This window comes from Sorex araneus, chromosome X (genome assembly GCF_027595985.1).
Source record: "Sorex araneus isolate mSorAra2 chromosome X, mSorAra2.pri, whole genome shotgun sequence".
Lineage (NCBI taxonomy): Eukaryota > Metazoa > Chordata > Mammalia > Eulipotyphla > Soricidae > Sorex > Sorex araneus.
This window is the reverse complement of record NC_073313.1, coordinates 209,863,641-209,886,954: the sequence shown is the minus strand read 5'-3', so window position 1 is coordinate 209,886,954 and position 23,314 is coordinate 209,863,641. Positions and strand designations below refer to the sequence as shown.

At 51.8% G+C, this 23,314-nt stretch overlaps 2 protein-coding genes across 2 annotated transcripts; both read right to left on the bottom strand.

The window, feature by feature from the left end:
* Positions 1-7,480: 7,480 nt before the first annotated feature.
* HOXD8 (homeobox D8) lies at positions 7,481-14,242 on the bottom strand. Its single transcript, XM_055121251.1, has 3 exons — positions 13,684-14,242; positions 12,995-13,276; positions 7,481-7,836 (listed from the first exon to the last, which is right to left on the bottom strand). The coding sequence occupies exons 1-3, from the start codon at positions 14,240-14,242 to the stop codon at positions 7,481-7,483; spliced, it is 1,197 nt and encodes a 398-aa protein (XP_054977226.1).
* Positions 14,243-20,324: 6,082 nt separating this feature from the next.
* On the bottom strand, positions 20,325-21,717 carry HOXD9 (homeobox D9). Its single transcript, XM_055122991.1, has 2 exons — positions 20,913-21,717; positions 20,325-20,566 (listed from the first exon to the last, which is right to left on the bottom strand). Exons 1-2 carry the CDS (start codon positions 21,694-21,696, stop codon positions 20,325-20,327), a joined length of 1,026 nt encoding a protein of 341 aa, XP_054978966.1. The 5' UTR covers positions 21,697-21,717.
* Between the last annotated feature and the right edge of the window lie 1,597 nt (positions 21,718-23,314).

The following is a 23,314-nucleotide window of genomic DNA, read 5'->3' as shown; positions in this document are numbered from 1 at the left end:
CTCCTCCAAGCCAGAAACCAAAGTGACTCCCAGGAAAGAAGAGAAAGGAAAGGCATCTGCACACGGAATGAGAGAATGAGGTCACTTTTTTGTTCATCCTAAGGGCCCCTATCATGTGGACCCAAGAAAGAAGGATTCTGACCCAGATTGTTCTAAGGTCTTTTGCCTAGAGGTGCTGTTGAACTAGCCTCTTAAACTAAGTATCTGCAAAACCAAAAGAACTGGGTAGGGGTAGGACTTTGGAAACTCCTTAGTTTGGGGATGAAGGGACACTGGCCCTAAAGAACACAAACTGGGGTTGGAGCCAGAGAAGGACTGAGCAAGGAATCCCAGGCAGGAAAGAGATTGGAGCCCATGTTCCTGGCCCTGACCTCTGACATCACTGAGAGCGAAACACTTTTCCAGTCATCCAGCAACTCCTGCCCTTTTCCCTACAATGCAGTTGGTTTATAGGTGCTTTCCCTCAGTTACCTCTTGAGAAATGAAGTGACCCCAACTTTGGAGTGAGAACTGGAGCCAGAAGAATTGGCCCTGAGATAGGATCTCTGGTGAGGGGGGCAGGAGACTAGAAAAGATTCCAGAGGTTTCAAGCAGGGACTAGGGCAGTGTTGGAGAGGGGGGTGTCACTTGAGTCCTTTGTTTTAATTTTTTTTTTGCTTTTTGGGTCACAACCCAGCGATGCTCAGGGGTTACTCCTGGCTTTACACTCAGGAATTACTCCTGGCAGTGCTTGGGGAACCATATGGGGTGCCGGTGATTGAACCCGGGTTGGCCGCGTGCAAGGCAAACGCCCTACCTGCTGTGCTATCGCTCTGGTCCCTCACTTGAGTCCTTTGTAAATAGAGAGAGGAGGTGACACAGGAGTGGAGAGTGGCTGAGAGCTACAGCTCTGTCAGAAGCCATGAGCAAAACTCTAACATGTTGGTAGCAAAAGAATTTTGAGAGAAAACCAGGTCCAGAGGAACTCTGGTTAGACCAAGAAACACAACTGACCAAAGACTGCAGAGGTGTCTTTGGAAGACTCTGTCTAGGTATCAACCTAGCTAAGGGGATAGGAGCTGAAGGTAGGGAATGTATATATGTGAGTTGTAGCCAGGAATCATAGTTATACAATTCTTGTCAACAAAGAATCCATGCTTGGATTTGTGAGGCCCTGGATTCAATGCAAAAGAAAGAAAGGGAAAAAGAAAAAGGAAGAAAATAAGTAAGGGAGGGAGGGAAGAAGGAAGGGAGGAAAGAAGGGAGGGAGAGAGGGAAAGAGAAAGAAAGAAAAAATGGAAGAGAGAGGGAAGGAAGAAAGGAGGGAGGGAGGAAAGGAGGAAGGAAGGAAGGAAAGAAGGAAGGAGGGAGGGAGGGAGGGAGGGAAGGAAGGAAGGAAGGAAGGAAAGAAGGAAGGAAGGAAGGAAGGAAGGAAGGAAGGAAGGAAGGAAGGAAGGAAGGAAGGAAGGAAGGAAGGAAGGAGGGAGGGAAGGAAGGAAGGAGGGAAGGAAGGAAAGAGGGAGGGAAGGAAGGAGGGAAGGAAGGAAAGAGGGAGGGAAGGAAGGAAGGAAGGAAGGAAGGAAGGAAGGAAGGAAGGAAGGAAAGAAGGAAGGAAGGAAGGAAGGAAGGAAGACAAAGAACTAAAAGGATTGGGGGAAAAGGCCTCTCCAAGATAGACATTTGCCCTACTGTGACCCTAGGTTTGAACTGTGGCTAAGCTGTAACACTGAAGCCCGTATCTTAGGGAATAAGCAAATTAAGAAGGGACTGGGGACATCCCTGGCCTTTTCTGCTATTGCTGAATGGTATTCTGCTTTCCTAACCTGCTCCAAATTTTAAGACTTAACAGAAGAACTTCCTTAGAGCCTGGTGGAGACAAAAGACTAGCAGTGGTGAGGGTGACACTGAGAGGGCAATCAGAGGATTTGCTCTGTGGGAAGGCCTGATGCTCTCTCAAGTGTTATATTGGCCTTATGGGTGTGAGGTCTCACCTACCTGATATTTGCCCACTAAGAGGAAGACTTCCTCCTGGGTGGCTCTGCTGTCTACCTATAGGCAGGTGTCTGATACTTAGACCCAAGGGGCTGGGCCTAGGAGTCCCTACTGCAGCAATAAATGGTGCCCTGAAAACTAGGAAGCCAGCCTAGGCATTGTCTGTAGGCCCCAGGAGGACCTGATGCTTTTTTTTTCTTTTTGGGTCACACCTGGCGATGCACAGGGGTTACTCCTGGCTCTGCACTCAGGAATCACCCCTGGCGGTGCTCAGGGGACCATATGGGATGCTGGGAATTGAACCCAGGTTGGCCGTGTGCAAGGCAAACGCCCTACCTGCTGTGCTATTGCTCCAGCCCCAAGGACCTGATACTACTTATGTGACCAAATCTAGACCAGTTTTCTCTGTAGAATTCAAAGACTGGATAACTCAACCAGGTCCCTGTCAGCTCTAAAATGTTGATGCCTGATTGCTAAGCAGAAAATGAAAAATGATAATAAGAAGCATATACTAAGAACTGGTTATGTGCCAAAACAGTTTGAAGTACAAAGCCAGTGAGTTTATAAATTTAAAGCAGATAGAATAGTGCCTGACCTAGTAGTGCTGTGAGGCAAATATTCTCATGACAACAAAGGTACTCTTGAGTATCCCTACTCTTCAAACAGGTGCAGTGAGTTTGTCCCACTGGTCTAAGGTAACACAGCAGGTAAGTGGTCAAGTGAAGATTTGAGGCAGTTTCAAACCAGAAATTGCTCTTCTATAGAAAATCTCTAAGAGATGAATACACCTTTTTCTAAAGTGGGAAAAATTACTCAATCTCTGAGGTAATATTAGAAAACCGCATTAGGAAATTGGGGTAGGGGTAGGTGTACTGAGAGTGAAGGGATTTGGGTTCTGGAGATTGAAGGACTAGAAAAGAAGCAAGAGAGATGCATGGCCAGTATTTCTCAAAAAGAAGTGTGTATCATAGTTCTTTTGGAGGAAAGAAATTTTCTAAATATTGAGCCACTGTGTGCTGACTCAGAGATACAGTATGAGGCCCAGAAACCTGCATTGCAGACAAGAGATCTGAACTTGGGCCTTCATCAAGACTCCTTGATCCAGAGACACAAGACCATGCTGCCAGATTATAGAGCACCGATGGGGGTGGAGTAAAACGGCCAAGTGAAGTTGGATGTCACTCCTGGTACATGGACCACCTGTTCGAATGGGGACTGTGGTGAAAGGAGGTCTTGTGGATGATGTGAGAGAAGGCAGAGTGGTGCAAGTGGAGAGTTTCTCAGCTGCCAAGTCCAGAGGATTTGCCTTAAAGGTCTCAGAGCCCTGAAGGTCTTTTATGGGAGACCCAAGGGAGTTGTGGGGCCTGGGTCTTGTTCTCTGAGGCTCGCTGGTCAGCCTGCTGCAAGAGGCGCTTATGGCGTGCTTTGCAGCGAATGCAATGGCTGCCCATTCGGGTGGCAGGTATCTCGAAAAGGGAAGTGCAAGAACCTCTCTCTAGCTTGAGGGAGCTGGTGGAGGCCCCGGGGAGGGGCGTGGCGTGGCGTGGCATGCCCCAACATGGACCCTGCAGCTCTGAGTCCAATCCGCGGAAATCGCGCCCTCTCCGGGAAGGCGGAGGAAGTGAGGTGACCTGCCACCCCGGAACCTCAGGCCTTCCCGTTCCTGAGCCTCAAGGGTGCCAGAGCTGCGGGTCCCCAGCCGTAAGGGGGCTGGCGCCTCCCCAGTCGACCCGGCACCCAAGCCGCCCGCACTCTGCGTGTGGAGGCTGAGGGCCGAGAGGAGGCGGGGCGGGGTCACGTGTTCTCCCCTCCCCCCTGCCCGCTGGAGCCCCGGGCATCCCCCGAGCCGCCGCCGCCGACGAGACGCTTGTCCTACAGCGCCTCCTCCTGGACTAGGCGCCAGACAGCCGAGCAGGGGCGAGGCGCCGCGCGGGGAACCCCGGGCCGCGGTCACTCGCCGGACGAGGGCGGGTCCCGCGGGAGTGGCCCCGGGGCTGCTCCAAGGAGTCCGGAGGGGGGCGACCGCTCCAGCTTCCAGTCTGGCCGCCAGCACTGACAACAGGCTCGCGGCCCAGGAACGCGCATCCCCCATTAATTAGGGAGTCCAGGCGGAAAATCCCTTCCGTTTGCCCGTTTATTTGTTTATTTGACTGCTCTGCGCTGAACCCCTACAGAGCCCTCATCCGTGCTGTGCCTCGGAACAAGACCCGGGAAGGATCAGGTTGAAGGATTGGCCTGAAGTTTGGCGGTTTGTACAGGCGCCAAGAAGAAAGTCCTTTCCCAAAGCGGAAAGACCAGTTGAAAATAGCTCTAAATACTCCCCCGAGGATTATTATACACACATACATGTATATGTGCATATATGTATGTATGTATATATGCCTGAGCTGTCAAAATATGGGTTTATGTGACACCTTTAAAGATTTGGCTTCTCTTTGGTCTCTAACTCGTATTTGCAGTCTGTTTCCAAACAAAAGATTTAAATTGGGGTGGGGTGGAATCAAGAGGACTGAAAATAATGTTGTCAAGGGCAAAATGTTCCATCTAGATGCAAGACTGGAATGAGAGATCGTTGAGTAAGGACGGGAAGTTGGTTGGAGCTGGGGGGATGTGAAAGGTTAGAGTCTATCTTCCCCTTCCGAACCCCACCCACAAATCTCCCCTCCCCCCACCTTGCAGGGCCAGCTCGATTTCCACCCCCCCACCAGCCCGTCCCCCTCCCACTCCCGCAGTCTGGCTGTCACTGCACATGCGCGGGACGCCCCGCCACCACGAGTGGTGGGCGCTTCACTGCTCCGCACAGCGCGCTGCTTCAGTGCCTGCGTGCCTGGGAGCAGGAGGCTGTAAATACCTTTCTCTTTTTCAGAAAACCTGTAGGAAAAGCCTCAACCATCCTTTCTGACTTGCCAGCCCTGTTCTACCGAGCCACCCAAATCGCCATGCTGCAGTGCCCACCCTGAAGGCTGTCTTTTGGACCCGCAGTTTCCCACCCAGGGTACAGCTTCCGAGTGGACCGTCAAGGAGGGGATGGGGGTAAAACCTCCAAAATGCAGAGAGCACAACTTCACCCTCATCTTGCACTATTAGCAAGTCTTAGGGAGCGGTTCCTAGACAGCGGGTATCTATTTACTCCAATTCCGGAAAAGTGGCCCTAAATTGGACTAAAATCGGAATTCCGAGTTCTTGGTGGCTTCTTCCCAGCTTCCGGTGCCCCTGAGTGCCCTGCCGGGCGGCCGCACTGCAGCAAGGCCGTAAATACCTCTAACAGCTGCCTGCCAGCCCAGAGTGAAATACTGTCTTTGTTCCAATTTTCCCTGCTTCTCGAGCTCAGAAAGCTGAACTCTGGCAAAATACAGTTATTTTGAGGGTCATCTGACAGGAAAATACGTTTGGGTTTCAACTCTGGTGCTTAGTCACAATTATAATAGCGACTTTCTCTCTTTTTTCTGGTTCTTGCCGGCAGTTGGAACCCAGCTCCCAGGCTGACCGGTGGACACCAAGGCCCAGAAATGCTCTCAGCTCCCTGATTTATAAATGGACAGAGAGTCCACCCAGGGCGCTAGGCTACCTTCCCAACTTGAGAGCACTTAGGGTCCAAGTGCTCTTTTCTCAGTTTCATTTTCATGTTACTGTTGGGCTAATGGGGACAATGAGGTCGTTTCCGGCAGTGGCAAAAGCCTTAACTAGTCTCCTCTTCCACTAAGCGGTCTGTTCAAATGATTAGCGGATTATTTATTCCCTTAGAAGCAGTAGACCATTTCAGTCCAATAAGCTCTTAATGCTACCAGGGGATTTCCAAGGAGCCCCTCAGTCCTGCATATCTGCAATGACATCATCCTCTGCTGGATAACCTGCAGCCGCTCAGGTGACTCTCAGGTTCCTAGAACACTTGGCCCCTGAACCCAGGGAAAAGGGGGATTAGGGTTTGGCCATCGAGGCCACAGTTCTTCCCCAGCCCCCACCCATGATCCCAGTGAGTCTGGGGTTCCACAGGAACTGGAGATGCCTGGAGAGGATCTGCAAGTCCCCCGCCGCAGGCCTGCTTTGCAGCAGGCAATGCTTTTTACCCATAGGAAGCACTGATCTTAAAAACAATTATTGTACCGTGGTAGAGAAACAGTTACAAAATACAAATATTCCCAAATTTTAAAACCATTTAGTTTATTGTGAGTGATCATAGTGATGCACAATTCCGCAGATGTCAGCTGACCACAATTTGTGGTCCTCCATTTTGAAACCAGCAGTGACTCCATGGTTAATTACTAAAAATACCATCCTACAAAGATGCCATTTATTATTCAGAAATGCTTTTTTTAAATCACCACCATAGTTATGCTGGAATATCTGGAGGGGGATGGCATTAAGTTAGGATTTGCCACTGGATGCTTTAGAAAAGATACTCCGCCATGCGCAAGTCAGCCCCCATGCGCAATGCGGCAGAGCACTGAAAAGGTTTTAATATTTTACAACATATCCATAAGGGAATAAACAACAGAATTTGAAAACTGCATCTCCAAGTGCCATTCAAAATCAGTAGAAGAAAATATCATTCTTTTTGTTTCCCTGCAAATGACTTCTTTTGACACAGAGATAATGTTTTGGTTCAGTAATTCTGAAGTACAGAGGGACGTGTTGCTGTACATTTTGTTGGGAGAAAAACCACATTATATTTAGATAGCAAAATATCTACTCTTTGCAAATAAGAAACACACACAGTGTTTGAATTTAAACATGCTTCACAGTTCTGAGATGTCTATTGTTCTCCACACCCCAGACCTGTACCAGAATTTTTATACGCTTAGATAGATTTAGATCTACAGATCTTTTAATGCTCTCACTATAGGCATCCATTTTGACACGAAACAATCCAACTTCACCAGATGATTAGCTATGAAAGGAACCTTTCTTGGGTATTTCCAAGATGTTCTAAGAACTAGAGAAGCAATTAAAAAATATTTAAAATACCATTTCATTCACAAGGCCCCATACACCAGAAACCCTAGAAACCAGTCCATCACTCACTGAAGCCTAATGATCAAAATAAGCACTTCGAGGGTATAAGGAATCCATCCACCCCCACCCAAAACCCCAACCCTCCAAAAACACCTGTTAGGTCCCCAGGTACCTGGCCACAGACAAACCGCAAAGCACCGGTCTATAGCACCGAGTGCCTGCCGCGAGCCCAGCAAGCCGAGAAGTCCAGGAACCACCTACACACTCTTCCCACGGTGCGGATCCAGCGGCTCTCCATCCAGGCAGTGGGGGCCTGTCTGCCGCCGTCCCCTCTCGGGGCTTCCCTAGGACTTAGGAGCTCAGCGGGACCCTATGGGGTGGGGGTGGGGGCAGGGGAATACCCCCTCGGAGATGGAGGGAGCAAGGAACAGGGGCGCAGTCACCTCCAGATGCCGGGAACTGGAGTGGAACAGGCTCTCGGAGCTGACCCCCGGGGAGGGGGGGCTGGGCGCCCCGAGCCCCGGGGTGTCGGGGCTGGGCGCGGGGCAGGGGGCTCTTACCCGGAGGCTGCGGGCTGCAGGCTGCGGTCGGCCGGGCGGAGGCTGTAATCCATTAGGCGCGGCCGAGCGGTGCACACTCCGGGCGCCGGGGCCCCGCTCTTGGGGACGGCGGCGCGTGGGAAGCGCACGGCTGCGGGGGCCGAGCAGGCCTGCGGCTCCCGGCAGGCGGTGTCAGCGCCGGCGGGGGCCTGGGCGCCCCGGGCTCCTTCCGGCCGCGTCCCCCTGCCGGGCTCGGCACCCGCTCGCGCCCGCGGCTGCGGCGGTGGCGGCGGCGCGGCCAAGTTGGGCGCCGGATGAGAGCCGAGGTCTCCGCGAACCCCGCCATCCCGCAGCCGGCGACTGGAGCCCACCTCTGCAGAGACAAAGGTTAGAAAAAGAGGGGGTGAGGCTCTAGGAAGGCAGAATGAGGGGGGAAATTCGCCTGGGAAATCAGGAAAAGGGCCGTGAAGGCGAGCGGCGCCTGCACATGACCAGCCGCAGCCAATGACGACCGCAAATAGGTCATAAAAAGGTCTATTACCAAGTTGTAAATTTTCTTCAAACAAAAAGGAATTTACTGCAATTCCTTGCGGATTTTGCACATACAGCTCGCAAGCGCCATGTTTTTTCCCTCTCTTTCTCCCCTCCTCTCTCATATCTCTCTTTCCCTTGTCCTCCTCCGCCTCCTCTCTCTCTCCCCTCTTTCTCTCTTTTCTCTCTTTCTCTCTCCTCTCGCTCTCCCTTCTCTCTCTCCTCTCTCTCTCCTCTCTCTCTCTCTCTCTCTCTCTCTCTCTCTCTCTCTCTCTCTCTCTCTCTCTCTCTCTCTCTCTCTCTCTCTCCCCCCTCCCTTCCCCCCTCATGCTTCTTGGCTGGCTTCTCTCCTTCTCCAAGCTCCTAACTCACTCTCACCTTTTTCTATGAATTATTTATTTCCTTTTCCTAGTTGTCTCAAACCTCTGCTCATTTGGTTACAGTTAGAGACGGGGAGCGAGCGCCGTGAACCGCCTAGGCGCTCGAGGAGATGATCCTGGCGGTTGGGCCCCCTCCAACTCTCCCCTGGGGCGGGCCACAGGGCTTCTCCTCCCCTCGGCTCTCAAAAAGGCATCTCCGGAAGGGCAGCCCAGCACTTTCGGTTTTTGCCCCTCTCATCTTCTGCACAGTCCATTTGCAGTGATCTTGCAGAAAACCTGGACTCTGCCAAGAAAGCCCGCTCCACCCACTGTCCAACATACATGGGCTCCCTCCCATTTCTTGGAGTTTTTGTGGTGGAAGGGTCTCGAATTATTTCAAGACTGGAAGTGGTTTTAGGTGTTTCAGTTATTCTCCAGAACAATATTTTGAGTTCTTGATACCCGACCTTCTGTCTGTTTAGATACCTCTTCCGGGGGAGTCCTGAGATAAGAAAACTTACCTTTGCTTTAAATCCGTTGCTTTAAATCTCTCTTAAGTGTATAACACTCTCTTCATGGAATTAACCCCCCAACCCCCATGTTGTTCACGGAAAAGACTCTCCAGGCAATGTACAAGCACAGAGGAGCTTCATTTGCTCAGAAGAGCAACCCCCCATTTTCAACCTTGAAAAAAAAAGTCCCTTTCTTCAAAGGCAAGAGTCAAATTCCATTTGGACTTCTGATAGAAAGTGCTCCAGTGAACCAAGCAGAAAGTAAACTGCCTTGGCTGGCCCCAGCACTTTCCTCCTTATTAATGCATGGGCATGGCCATCCACACTGCAGAACCTGCCTGAAAGAGGTAACCCCCTCCCCTTCCTTTCAAGGACACTGTCTTTGGACTTCTAGTAATACATTTATACATTCCTGCATTCAATTTCTATGTGTAACTTATCTGCTATTAACATCCCTCACACACGTGGAGGCTACTTAAGCAGGAAAGCATACACCTCTGGAATAGGTCATTTGTACCTTTTGAAAAAGTTTCAGTGACCTTGGATGCTTTCAGTTAAAAGGATTATGTTGCCATCTGTCAGCAAAAGTCATATTCTTTCTAGAAAATACTCAGTGGAATCTAATTTTACTGGAAGAAACCATTAACAGTAGCCAGGGTCCCATTTCTACCCCCAGATGCCTGAGCATTCAGACAACACCAAGGGAGCAGAAAAGACAAGCTTGATTGTGCAATATTAACATTTGTGTTGAAGATTAATAAAATATTTTCAGTTACAGAAGAAAATTTGGCATGTTGTTCAGTTCTCCCATGTCTGAATAACATGGGAGAATAACATGTCTGAATACTGGACTATATGTGTGGATGAAACATAGTTTAAATCTTTAAGATAGAACATCAATTGTAAATTTCTCTCATTATTCTTGCGTACTCTACCCAAATAAAAGCAGAGCTTTACGATCCTCCTTTATAGCTTGGGGAAGAAAGGCTGGGCTGGAGAAAAATTCTTCGCCCTGAAAGCAGCCATGTTTGTCCTCCCCCCACCTCCTTGTACAGAAGTATGAGATGTGCTGGGCTTTGTGGATCCTCACAAAATGGCTGTTCCTGAACTGACTTTCTCTAGGAACCATTGAGACTTACACCCTCTTTTGTGTGTTTCTGATTCTTGCTAACAGAGAACTTAAATCACTTCAAAGGCTTGTTTCTTCTTTCATTCAGTGTTAACATTGGAGAGTCCTATTTTTCTCTAAACGGTTTACAGACCTCTCTAAGCAGACTCTCTAAGTAAAGCATTGCCTGGGTTTGCAAAGAGCGCTTTGAACGGTTTATGCAAATTTCTGCAGCAAAAATGTTTGCTGCTTGTAGCAGCAACCCTTGGGTGTTTATAGATTTGAGCCAATTAGAAGGGCTTCTTCTGCACACCACTGCAGAGTGTAGTGCATGCATGAAACACCATGATAAAGTGTAGTTGGTTCTAGCCACTAAGAAGGGTAGTGGTGAATGTGCTTGTAATATCCTACAGCTATTTGGAGGCGAAAGTGTGCCTCTTCTCTGCTACAAAAGGAAACAGAATAAAACCTCCTTTATTATCAATACATTCTGCATGTATAATCTGTATATGTACATATATACCAAATATATACCAAAACATCAAATTTATAAATACAAGTACTTTCAAACATACCAGTTATTGCAAGTCTTTCTTTCCTGAATATGAGCTATGATTTTACTCCAGATTGATAGAGACCAGTAGGGCCAGAAGATGTATTTCTAGAGCAGCAGAGGAAATAAGGACATTTTAACCTCCCCTTCCTTCCTAGATAGCCGCACCCATCCATGGGCATGGCCCCCCAGCTGTTAGTCTTGCCCAAAATCAGTTGCCCCAAAAGTGATAATCAGAAACTATTTTTGAATCAGATACAGCCCATTTTGCCAATAGATGAATACTTTAAATGGGGGGGGGGGCATTGAAGTACAGCCAGCACCAGTCTCTGGCCAGCTTACTCCCCCCATCTCTAGCCTGTTACCTAGCTATACTTATAGGCATTTAGTTCCCTTGCACTATACCAGCCAACAGCAGTCTCAGGCTCAGTGCACTGAGTAAAACATTTCCAAATCTAGCAGGCCGGTGGTTTGCAGCTGTCTCCCCTTGTGCAAATGTTTAAGCTGCCTGGGCCACCTCTGACTTAAAACGGTCTTTCTTGATTCAGGTCAATGAATGCCAGTCACTACATCCTTTCTGCCCTAGGCACAAATAAAAACAGTTGGTACTTTGTCTCTGATCTGACCAATCCCAACATTTCCCAGGTTTTTGAAGCAGTAAACAGCCCACTAAAGACTGAGGAGTGACCTAGACCTAAAAACTATAGGATTTTATTTTGTCTGTACAAAAAGTGAAAATGTACCTCTTTAAAAGCAGGTCTAGAAAAAAATAGCATTTCAATGCCACCTGATAAAGGTGCTTTTTCTTTCGTGGGAGGGAAAAATGATCGCTTATTAGAATTTCTCCTTTTCAGCTCCCCTCTATGCCCTCCTCTTCCCTCATAAAATGGCAGCTGCAGGAACAGCCTCCAATAGAAAATGGATATCGTGTTAATAACAGCTCCATCAGCGCAGGCTCAGTAGAAAAGACCAAGCCCGGAGACTACCTGGCCTCTGGTTTATCTCCCAACGGTGTCGATGTCCAGTCTGCTGAGAAGTTCAAAGCTTTCACAGAATCTCTGCGAGGTTATTTAGAGCAAGATGAAGCTATAATAACCTACCCAGCCCTCTCTGAAATAAGCCACCCACACCTTTTTGCAGTTATTAATTATCAAATGATTGCACTTAACTTCTACCACCCGTTTTAACAAAATAATAAATAGAATTTGATAAGTTGTTGCCTTGGTGTGAACCCAGTTGATTTGCGTCAGGAAAAGGGTTATTTGTGGCGCTCAAAGAGACTAGCTCTAGAAAAAGATTCACGTTTTTATTAAGAAGCTAGCTATATTTTGGAGCGGTTGTTCACACTGAGAGATTTCTGTTTTTGCTCTAAGAACTTTGAAAAAGCTCTGTGGAGAACAGCACAGTGTAGAACAGTAGAGGACGTACCAACCGACATCTGAGATGCGCACAGCAAGTTGGCTCAAATGGTGTGCAAATAGAGCGAAGGGTATACAAATAAATATGGTACTACAAAGAAAGAAAGAAGAATCATAGCGGCGCAGAGGAGGCCGCAGACTAGAGACCTAGAGATTTCAGGCAATAGTAAGTACGATTCAAAACGAAAGTAGGCTGGAAAAAAGAGGAATCCCACAAGGCGACCTGCCAGAGTAAAAAGTTAATGAGTGAAAAAAGTTATAATTGGCTTTTCAAGTATTCATTCACGCTATGTGATTAAATTGACATAATGTGTATACGGAAAAACTAATGTCCACTTTGACACTGTCTTTAAACTTGTGTCACTGGCCCAATATTTTCCTGGTTTAAAGCAGCTGGAGAGCGGGGACTACACCTCACACTCTTCAGCTAACATGTGCTTTTTGGGCATTTCACCAAATCTTCCCCGAGAAAAGAGATCATCCCTTTAAAAAATATTCTAAGAAACCTTTCAGGAGTAAACAAAGGGCACCAGAACCATTTGTTTTAAAAGCAGAAAGAAAAAACCTATAAATAATACATTTTAATCAAATAATATAAAGTATTCTGCAGGCATAAATTTAAAAAATTAATAGACTTCTTTTAATTTACTCACCATAAAGATTTAAAATGTTCAAGTGCACTTGTCTGATTAATAAAGCATTTTATATTCAATTATTTAGTGCTAATCATTAGGAAGTTTACGTTGTTGAGGCAAATCACCAACTCATTTAAACTGATCATTATAAAAATACAGCTACAAGGTCAGTATCAAATTACTTTCACATAGCACAGCCCAAGGGCTGCTTCTATGTAATAGTAAAAACTTTAAAAAAAAAACAACCCATTCCTCTCAAAATGAAGAAACCTCAAGAGCAGTGACAAGAAGGTAGCTTGAAATACAGGCAAAGTCCTTTCCAACAAAGAACACAAGTGGTGTCCACCAGATGTGTTGACCATGAGTTTGAACAGTCTGCGGTATATTTTTAAAGATAGAAGTTAAGTTGTTGGGCCTTCGGCTCCGTCTTCCTTCAGCTCCTGCGCTTCCTTTTTGGTTTCCCCATCTTTGGCCTCCTGTCGGGAAACCGGGAATTTGTCTTTGTTGTTCTCCTTTTTCCACTTCATTCTCCTGTTCTGGAACCAGATTTTCACCTGTCTCTCGGTGAGGGCTAGGGCGTGGGAAACCTCGATTCTTCGCTTTCTGGTCAGATAGGGGTTAAAGAGGAATTCCTTTTCCAGCTCCAGGGTTTGGAAACGACTGTAAGTTTGCCGTCCTCTCCGTCTCCCAGGCGCTGCTAATGAAGACAGAAAAAAAAAAGTGGTGGTGGGAAAAGGAAAAGGCAAAAAGAGGGAAAGATACATTTTTAAGATGTCATGGGGCCTTCTGGAGGTCTCTGGCCAGTCTAGGGGTGAGCCATACACGACTGGCTGGGGCTGGGATCTATATGGGATTAGGAGGCAAAGGGAGCAAAGGGGCTTCCCAGGGATGCCATCCCCATAAGCTTTACGTGGTTTCTACTGGGGGGGGGGGAGGGAAGTCAGCACCACCTTATGAAAACACAGCCACTGTAAGTGCACAAGAAGAGGGAGCAGAAAGGCGAGTTCCAAAGCCAGAACGTGAGATGAAAGCAGATTTCTCCCCCTCCCCGCTTTAAAAAGAAAAAAATAATAATAATAAATAATAAAACAACTGCATCCCAACCTTGTGGTCTCATCCAGGGAAACATTTGAGAAGGAGACGCGCTCTGATTTAAGTGGTCTGGGTCCTCGCCAACATGACCACTGGACGATTTACAGTCAGGGTAGTGTACCAGCTCGGCCTCTTGCTGGGTCGTAAAGATCGGCTGTCTCTGTAAGTTATCGTATCCGTAAAACTTCGCGGGCTCGGCGGGACAGGCCACCCCGCCGCAGGGGGGAGGCGGCGGCGGCGGGGGGGCAGCTTGGTAGGCTGCGGCCGGGCTGCCCCCACTGGGGTGGAAGTAGTCCTGCCCCGCGCCCCGGCCGCTCCCACCACCACCGCAGCCTGGCCCTGCGGGCGGCGGCGAGGGGTGCGCGTGCGGGAAGCCGGCGGCGCTGTTGCCATAGAGCTGTAGGGCTGCGGCGGCCGCGGCGGCGGCGGCGGCGTGGCGGCCGCCGACCTCGGGCGCGAAGTGACAGTCGTAGTAAGTGGGATTGATGGCCTCGCCCGCCGCCGCCGCCGCCGCCGCCGCGGCCGCCGCCTTGTACTTGGAGTACAGCGGGTTCACGAAGTACGAGCTCATGGGGGCGGCGACCCGGGCTGGAGGTGAGGCGGCCCCGGGCGGGCGGCGAGGAGCCGGCGGGGAGCGCGCCTCACGGCGGCCGCACTGCCGCGAGGGCCTCTGGGGCGGCGGCTCGGGCCGCCCGGGCTACGTTGCTGCCGCCGCTGCCGCCCGCCCGCGTCGCCTCTGAGGGCCAGGCCAGCCTCGGGCGCTCGGCTACTGGGCACTCATGCCCCTCGCGCGCGCGCGCCCGCCGCCTCGGCCTCGCCCAGCCCCCGCGCTCCACCGCCGCCCGGCTTCTCCCGGCGCGCGCCGGCTCGGCCGCAATATAATCGCCGACGCCCCGGGTGACCTGCCCCGCTGCCTCCACTGTTTCCTCTTAGGCACCAGGCGGCCCTGAGCGCACCGGGACGAGGAAAAAAAAAAAAAGTGCGCCCGGCCCACGGGGACACGCTTTGGCTTCGGTTTACAAACCCCCGCTCTGGAGGGTCAAGAGAGAAAATAAAAAGTTAAAAACAACAACAACAACAACAAAAAACACCCACTGCCCGCCACCACCTCTCACCTCGCCCCCCCCGCGGCCCCCTCCCACCGCTCTCGCCGCCGCCGCCGCCGAGGCTGTCGCCCCGGTGCGCCCCGGCGAGGCATTTTCGCACCACGCCACTGCGCGGTGAGGGAGCGAGATGGGAGCGAGATAACCGCGCGGAGGGATCCGCGCGCGGAGGCGACAGAGGCGCTCCCGACGGGACGCCTCACGCCTGCCGGGAGATGCCTCCGCCGGCCTTAAAGGGGGCCCATAAAGCCGCACTGCCAAGGGCTCGCGGGGCCCCCTGGGGCCGAGGGCTTGGGAGCCGCGGCTGGCGGGGCGGGGGCGCGACAGAACCTTACACTTGGGGGAAGCCAGGGCGGCCACTCCCAGGAGGTTGTGTGTGGAGCCTTGCTCAGAACTCCGGCGTTATCCCACAGAGTTTGGCCGTAGCTTTTGCACTTAGGGACACGCGGGCTCAGCCAGCCCACGGACAAGACGGACCAGACCGTAGCTGACCTCTCTATGCCTATTAAAGTGACTTTAAAGGCCCGGAGGGAGGGGGCTGAAACCTAGCACAATCAAAGCGAAGTTAAGCTCCTTTTATTTATTTACTTATTTATATTTATTTATTTATTTGCCAGCCTAGCGGGCCTTGTGGAAATGAGATAGACATTTACCCTTGACGCATTGCACGCCTGGCTGAGGCCCTCAGGTTAATTGATATTTAATGGAAATCATGCCCATGAATATAGTTTCCACCATTTCACCCTTGATAGACGTCAGCGTCAGGCGCTGGGGGTTGGTGGGGGGAGGCCCAAGAATGCAGAGGGTGGGGGAGACCTTAGTCTTGCTGAAGGAGTAAATAGAGGGGGGGGGAAGTCAACTGAAAGTTCCAGGGCAGGAAGGACTCAATCTGGGACGAATGGGTGTTTCCTTGGGCAGGACACGGGGGCTCCCCGGTCCCAGCTCTGGCGGAGAGCGGAGCGGAGCGGATTCGGGCTGCCACCGCGAATTCCCGAATGGAGCCTCGGGATAGGCATTCGGATCACCCGGGCTGCAATCGCAGGCCGCCCCCGTCTTTCAATAAACGTTGCTGGTTCATCTACCAAGCCTGTGCAGGGTGCCCTCTCTGAGGAGTTACTTTCCCCTAAAGGGAAGAAGGCCCATCCTAGCTTATGAATGGCGAGGAGGAGGCGGCGGCGAAGCCGCACTTGCCTTAAGGGCAAGTGTAAATTGTAGAAATAGTATTCATTCTAGAAGCTCGGTCTAAAGCCACCTGGCATTTCACCACTGATGTCTTCTCTTCCTCATATTAAATTCCCTCTCCCCATTTTAATGTCCAGTAAATTTAAGGGTCCCTATAGAGTGCATTCTCCCTCCCTCGCCTACTCAGGTTTTCTCCTGGGCTGGGTGAAGGAACCCTCTTTCCTGGGGCATGATCCATTGTGAGGACGCTAGGCCTACTGATTGGGAGAACAACTTAGGAAAGAAGCCCTTGGAGTCCTAGGGGGCACGAGCCAATGGACTTTCCACGTCAAATTCGAACAGCCCAGACTCCCAGGTGGCCCCAAGCGTGCTGTACCTGAATGAGTTCAACTACCTTCCTCTCTCGTGGGTTGGCCTAGCGGGAGTGTGATTCTGAGACCAGCCCAGGTGGACTGATTATTGTATTTTGCACATGGAGAAAATTAAGCGGAAGATATAACTGGAATATAATGTCTAAGACGTGCCATTGTTTTCACAGGGAATAGCTGGAAGTGGTGAAGCCGAGTATATTGCCAATGAATCTGCAGAGGAGAGAGGCAAGCTTTAATTTTTTAATTAGGAAGAACTTAAGATTCTTGTGGGATTGATGAGGGTAGGATTTGTTGTTACTGTTTCCTGCCGGTTATTACCAGGTAAAACTTACTTTTGAAATCCGAAGACAAATGGATTGATTCTGACAGCTAAAGATTTGTACTTGGATTTCCTCTCACAAAGACCCCACTGAAAGAGTAATCTTTTAAATAAAGCTTTGAAATTTTGCAGTTGTCTGATTTTTTTATTTGGCACATGTACATTTGCTCTTTAAACCTTCCATAAATGCGTGGGTCTGGATTGGAATGAGAAAATAGATGGAACCCAGATCTTCATACAAGGCGTCTTCTAGAACTGTGGGATTCCTGGGAAGGTGGGGAAGGAAGCACAAACAGTATAAAATATACTTCTACACATTCTGGCCTTACTGAGAAAACATTGTTTTCTCTTGTGACAATCGGTGACAACCCCCCACCAAAACCACCAGCATTCTGTTTATAACTTGAGTAGAAAAAGTTAATCATAACTTCCTAAACAAAGATCTGTACTTTTACATGTTTCTGATTCTATGGAATGTGTTCACTTACCTGTTCACGTTGTATAGTTTTAACTGTGTCATAATCCAAATTTTCTGAAATCCTGACTTAGCCGGAAAATTATATATCAAGATGCATGTCTGGAAAATTTAGCATTGCACGTGGCTTCTTTTTGGTTTAATTTATCCTAATTTAGAACTGGGGAGGTGGGGAAGTGGAAGGAGGGGGGAATAAAGCTTTTTCATTAAAACGTTTCTCCGCGGCAACTCCAACTTTATGAGATTACAAAATGGAGCAACGGCGCTCTCTAGTGGCCAAATGAAACCTCGAACCGACCGTGCTTAACTTCCCCTTAAACCAATTCCAATCTTGTTCCCTCCTTTCACTGGGACTTGAATTGCTGACACTAATAATGCTTCATCCCTTTGATTGTCAACAAGTCAAGTGCACAAAACGAGCTCCTGAATGTCAAAGAGCTTCCAGTAGCATCCTTTTCAAGCTTCCAGATATTCGTTTACCAGACACATTAGGTCTCTATTGTGTAATCACCACATTATAAAAATGGGCTAAAGTTAACCAAAAAATTACAACTTTCTAAATATTCCCTGCAACAGGCTTTTTATTCCTAGAAGGTTCAAGAACTTTGAAAACTAACAAATTACAGACCTTAATTTAGTAACCCTTCCCTTTAAATTTGTTAACCTTAGCATTAAATCATGAATATTTGCTATTTTAACTGACTTTCATACGCAGCGACTCTTTTTGCTTGTGGTGCTTTTTCTGCTTTGCTTTTTGCAGTGAGTGGTGGTTATGGATGTAAACAAAATTAAATGCTTTTCACTGGATCTATCAGTGATTGTCTGGAAAGCCTACTGGCAGTATTTGTTGAAATTTCTACACACATAAATTTTTAAAATTTATTTTAAAAGTCACAGAATGAAATGGATTGGCAAAGCGTCCCATTCGCATTTTTAAGTAAATATTTTTTATCTGTTTAGGTGTTATTTTTTCTCATTTAAAACATTATTTCCCTCCAGTTCCACTGCAATGAAAAATTATTAGAAAGCAAGTAGGTTTCATTTCCAATATTTCTTCCAACTTCGGAGTGACGAGTGAGCAACTTCATCTCCTCCCCGGGACCACACCACTGCCAGACCCTCACCTGAATAAATGACCCACAATCACTCTGTGGCTCTGGAATAAGAGGCTGATTTTTTTTTTTTTTTAAGGAACCAACTAGATCACTGCCATAGTCACAATGTTCTAGTCACTCTACCTTAGGTTACTTCTAATACACAGCCAATTTTTGAAAAGGTAGAAATACAGTCTCTTCTCTCCACCTCTTTTTATAATTTCCTAGGTGCTCACACCTCTCTCGGGGATTCTCAAGAGCCAGGCTTCTTAGACCAACGCAGTTTTGTTTATATTTTATTGTCCAAAATTTAAGACCGAGTTTTGTCTGCATTTTTTCCTTTCCTTCCACAAACACAAACATCAAAATGAGATGGTTTCAAAGTGAAGCGCCGGACCCGTCGTAAACTCATTACCTCCAGACGTCTCGCCAGCAAGATGGCTTTATGACACCTTGGCTCTTCCTGTTTTCAAAGAGCCCTAGGTATCGGGTTGGCGGCAGGGGCGGGGGACGCAGCACCTTCTGCCGGATCTGGGCCTTGGCTTTCCTTCCCAGCCCCCCTCGCTTTCTCTTCAAACCCTCCCTTTCATCAGGATCCCCCAAAACTCCGCCAGCGCGCCCCCCCCACGCCCCCCTCCTTTCTTCTGCCCAATTCGGGCAGTCGGGCGCCTCCGCCTCTCAGGCCTGCAAAGACTGTGCTGGGCCGAACACTCACTTACAATGACCTTCATTTCAGCCTCTGAATGCAGCCCCCAGAGGGACTAGTTGGGGGCTAAGCGCACCAGAAGCCTGTGGGGGAGGGGCACGGAGTTGGGGGTTGGTGGGAGGAGGGCCTTGACCATTTTCATCTGTTAAGGTCACTTTGGGGGCTCCTGCGGGGAGGGCCGGGTGACCATAGACTAACCGGTTCAGCCTTCCCGGAGCCGGAGCCCGAGCCCGAGCCCTCAGAGCCTGGAGTTGCTCTGAGGGCCATCACTGCCCTTGTTTGGAGAAGGGGGTCGAGGGCTGGGATTCCAAGAACAGAAAGACTGGGGTGGGGGTATCCCTGTGTGTCAGGAACCCAGCACAAGAATTGGACCCAAGCTCCAAGGGTCCCCAGAATCCCCGGGTGCGGGTACTGCTGCGCGCCTGACTCTGGGTGCGTGGGGCCCAGACTTCACGGAGAGGTGCTGGGACTAACATAGGGGGAGGTAGGCAGCCAGGGCCCCCGCCCGGAACTGCTCTAGAATGGGGGATGGGATGGGGGGTAGCCCCACAAAGGGCGCATCATAGAGCCCTCTGGGATGGTGGGACCTTGAATTGGCAGCAGGGTCGCAAGGTCTCCCTCCCAGGGGTGGGTGGAAGACCCCGAGGGTGATGCCCGGCAGGCAGCAAGACGGAGAAAGCAGGCAGGCGGGTGGGGCAGCGCGCAGCTCCATTCAATCAGGTCAGCGTTTATTGGGAGAAACGATAACATTTACAACTGGTCCTCCGGCAGCACCCGCGCGGCCCGAGGTGCACGGGGAGCCCCTCCAGCGCCGAGATCGCGCCCGGACCCGCCCGCCGCCCGGCGCCTCGCTAGGCCGCATCCCAGTCCCGGCGGGCTCGCGGGTTCCCTGAGCAAAGGGGACTTTGTAACCGGTGGGCAACCCAGCCGCATTCGGCCGGGTGGCCTGCGCTGTCTCCGCTGTGCCTTCATTTTTCGAATTGGGGCGCTCCTGGCCCTGGCTTGAGCAGCTTTGGGGGGGTGGGGGCTACACTACAGCACTTTCCAGACACGGTGCGGGAGAAGAGGGAGAACATTTACACAGAAGCGGGTCCTCAAACCAGCGTGCACGCACAAAACTGGGCATTTCCTTGGGATCCAAACCAGGCGGGGAAGGGAGGGACAGAGCGAAGAAGCAGAACAGGGCAAAACCCCAAAGCCACTTGGTTCCTCCAATACATTAGCGAGCAAACACAAAGTCCCCCAGAAACCTCACGGGGACCAACCACACAGTCACTTCTACCTAGAAAGGTCGGGGGGGGGGGGATGTCCGAAAGGTGGTGAGTTTCTGGAAATACAAGCACCCACAAAGAACCCCAGGACCCTGGCGGAGCCCAGAGCTCCCGCCGCGCTGCGCCAGCGCTTCAGTCTCCTTTGGGGCATTTCTCCTTGCTCATCTTCTTCATTTTCATCCTGCGATTCTGGAACCAGATTTTGACCTGTCTCTCTGTGAGGTTCAGAATCCTGGCCACCTCATAGCGCCGATCCCGGGTGAGGTACATGTTGAAGAGGAACTCCTTCTCCAGCTCCAGCGTCTGGTATTTGGTGTAGGGACAGCGCTTTTTCCGCGTGGAACGAGCGTGGATCCAGTTCGCTGCGGGGTTGTCTAGGAAGAGGAGGGTTTGGGGAAGGGGAGCGAGAAACGGAGAAGAGGCAGGGGGAGACGACAGGGTGGGGGAGAGAGGTCGTTAAATTCATTTCACCGGGGATGGCCGCTTTTTCACAACTTGGGGGGAATTGTCATCAAAAGCCTCCATGCCCGCGCAGTTTACCGGACGAACCGCGCGCCCGGGGTAGGTGGTTATGGGAAGCTTTTTTATGGATGCGTGTTGCTCGCCCCGGCTAGGGTAGGCGTCTAGACGTTTTTATAGGTTAGTAAAACTATCAGTTTTGCACATTCGAGCCTTCCAGGTTTCAGCAATAAATCAGGGGGCAATTTCTTTTGCACTTACTTGGGTCAAGTTGCTGCGGCGGCGGCGGCTGTGGCTGCGACTGCTGCTTCTCCTCTTCCTTCAGCGGGCAGCCCGGGCTCGGGTGGTCGCTGCCCGCCGAGGGCTCCGACGAACCGCCGGCCCCGGCCCCGGCCCCGGCCGCGGCGCCCCCCGCCGGCGCTGCTGCCTTGTCCCGGAGGAACGAGTTGCACGCGAACTCGGGGCCGCCGCTCCCCTGGGAGTCGCGGGCCGCGGAACACTCAGTCCGTTTGGAGGAGGAAGACGAGGAAGTGGAGGAGGTGGAGGTGGCGGCGGCGGCGGCGGCGGCGGGAGCCGGGTCCGCTCCGGTCTCAGGCTTAATCCCGTAGTGGCGCCCGTTCGGTGCGCCTCCGGGGCCGGGGCTGGGACCAGGGCCCGGGCCCCCGCCGCTCCCGCCGCCGCCGCCGCCCGCGCCGCCCGGGAAGCCGGGCAGAGGCTCCATCCAGGAGCGCATGTAGCGGCCCGGCTCGGAGGCGGCGGCGGCCAGGGGCGGCGGGGGCACATACGGGTGGTAGAGGCTGCTCATGGCCGCCGCCGGGGGCTGGGCGGGCACGGTGGACCAAGAGGCGGAGAACACGGCCGATTTGGGGGCAAAACTACACGAGGCAAACTCGGCGGCGGCGGCGGCCGGGCTGTCGGCCACACCTGCGGGCCTGCCCTGCGCCGCGGGCCCCGGCGGGCCGAAGCGCGCCGCGAACACCTCGTCGCCCTCATGGCCTATGAGCGAGTCCACGTAGTAGTTGCTGAGGGTGCCACTGGAGGACATTTTGAGGCCCCGCGCGCTCCCACCCAAGGTTACACTGCCCGCCGCCGCGCCGCTCCCCGCCGGCGCCCGAGCCGCCGACTAGTTCGCAGGCTGCAGCCTCCACCATTGGTCGCGCGGCCCACGTGATCATATTTACCAATACCCGGAGTAAATCAGTCCGCTAAACTGGGGGCTGCTGAGATTTAAAAAAAAAAATCATCATCAACATAAGCGCGGCAATTAGAGCCTTCGGGCCCGGCCCGTGCGCCTGACTCGGCCGACCCGGAGGCAGCGGCGGTGGCGGTGGCGGAGGGGACCACGCGCCCAAGTGCGGCCTCTGGAGGCGCTGGGGACTATTTGTTCGGCGCCAAGGGCCGCCCTGGGTCGTTTGGTCGGGCCCCCCGGGGCTGCGGCCCCCCAGGCCTAGGCTTTGGATTCGGCGCCGCGCGTCCCGAGCCGTCCCGCGCGCTGGCCGGAGTCCCCCCGAGCAGCCGGCGGGGCGCGCGGGGCCGGGCTGGGCCCGAGGCCGATCGGCCTTAGGAGGCGGCCCCCTGGCGCCCGAGGGGAGCGCTTCTCCGGGTGCCCTGCGCCCGACCCAAACCCACCCCGCCCTCGCGTCCCCCCACACACGCGCTCGCACAGCTTGTCGTGTTGTTTAAAACAGGTGGAAGACCTCTGTAATGATATTATGCCTTTCAATAAAAATTTTATGAGGTGTATTTGATTATAGATTAATGTGTCCCTAATAAAACGGACGGATGGAGCAGCTCGGAGGGCCCCCTCCTCCCCTTGCCACACTCACACCCGCCCGCACAGCCACACAGCCCCGACGTGAGGCTGAGAGCGCGCCGCCAAGGCCCGCGGGGTGTGCGGCGGGGACCGGTCCTGCGCGCTGGGCGCGGTGGAAGCCCCGGGGGGCTTCTGACAGCCCTCCGAAGGGCCCGGCGGGAGGGCGAGTCAGCACCACTCGGAGCGGACTGGGTGCCTGCCTCATCTTTTTCGGCTCTTCTGGAAGGGCCCTGGAAGAGAACACGCAAGAGGGTAGAACCCCCATGCTAGGGCCGACTCGCGGCCGTCAGCCTTCCCGATCTGGCCGCAGCTCCCCGGGCAGGACGGCTCCGCGTGATTCCCACTTGGAGTCCCGCAAGTGGACTCCAGAGACAGCCTAGGAAATGGTGGGATTCTTGGGCCCTTTCTTCCGATTTTTTTTTTTTGCCTCGGGGGTAAGGCCAGGCAGCCTTGAATCTGAGGCAAATGCCCATTGTCACTCCCAAATCCATGGTACAAAGCCTGGGAAGCCCGGCTGGAAGCAAGACAAAGGCTGAGGCGCGCAACCGGCCAAAGGATCTAGTTAGTACCGCACGCTAGAAGTTGCCTCACGCTGCCTTCGAGGGCTGCGGGCCCAATTCATGCCCCGCAAATCAAGTGTGGGGGTGGGGGGTGGGTATGGCTGCTTGTGGACTGATTGATTGTCTTTGCCCAGGGTTCTCTGATTTTGTTCCAGGAGAACTGCCTTTGCCTATAGCATGGGATTTCCTCGGGATATGACCCCCCCTGTTAGCTATCACTGGTGCTCCACACATGTTAGGGAAAGGGTGAGGTGAAAATTGCCCTCCTGCTCAGGCCCAACCAATGGAAA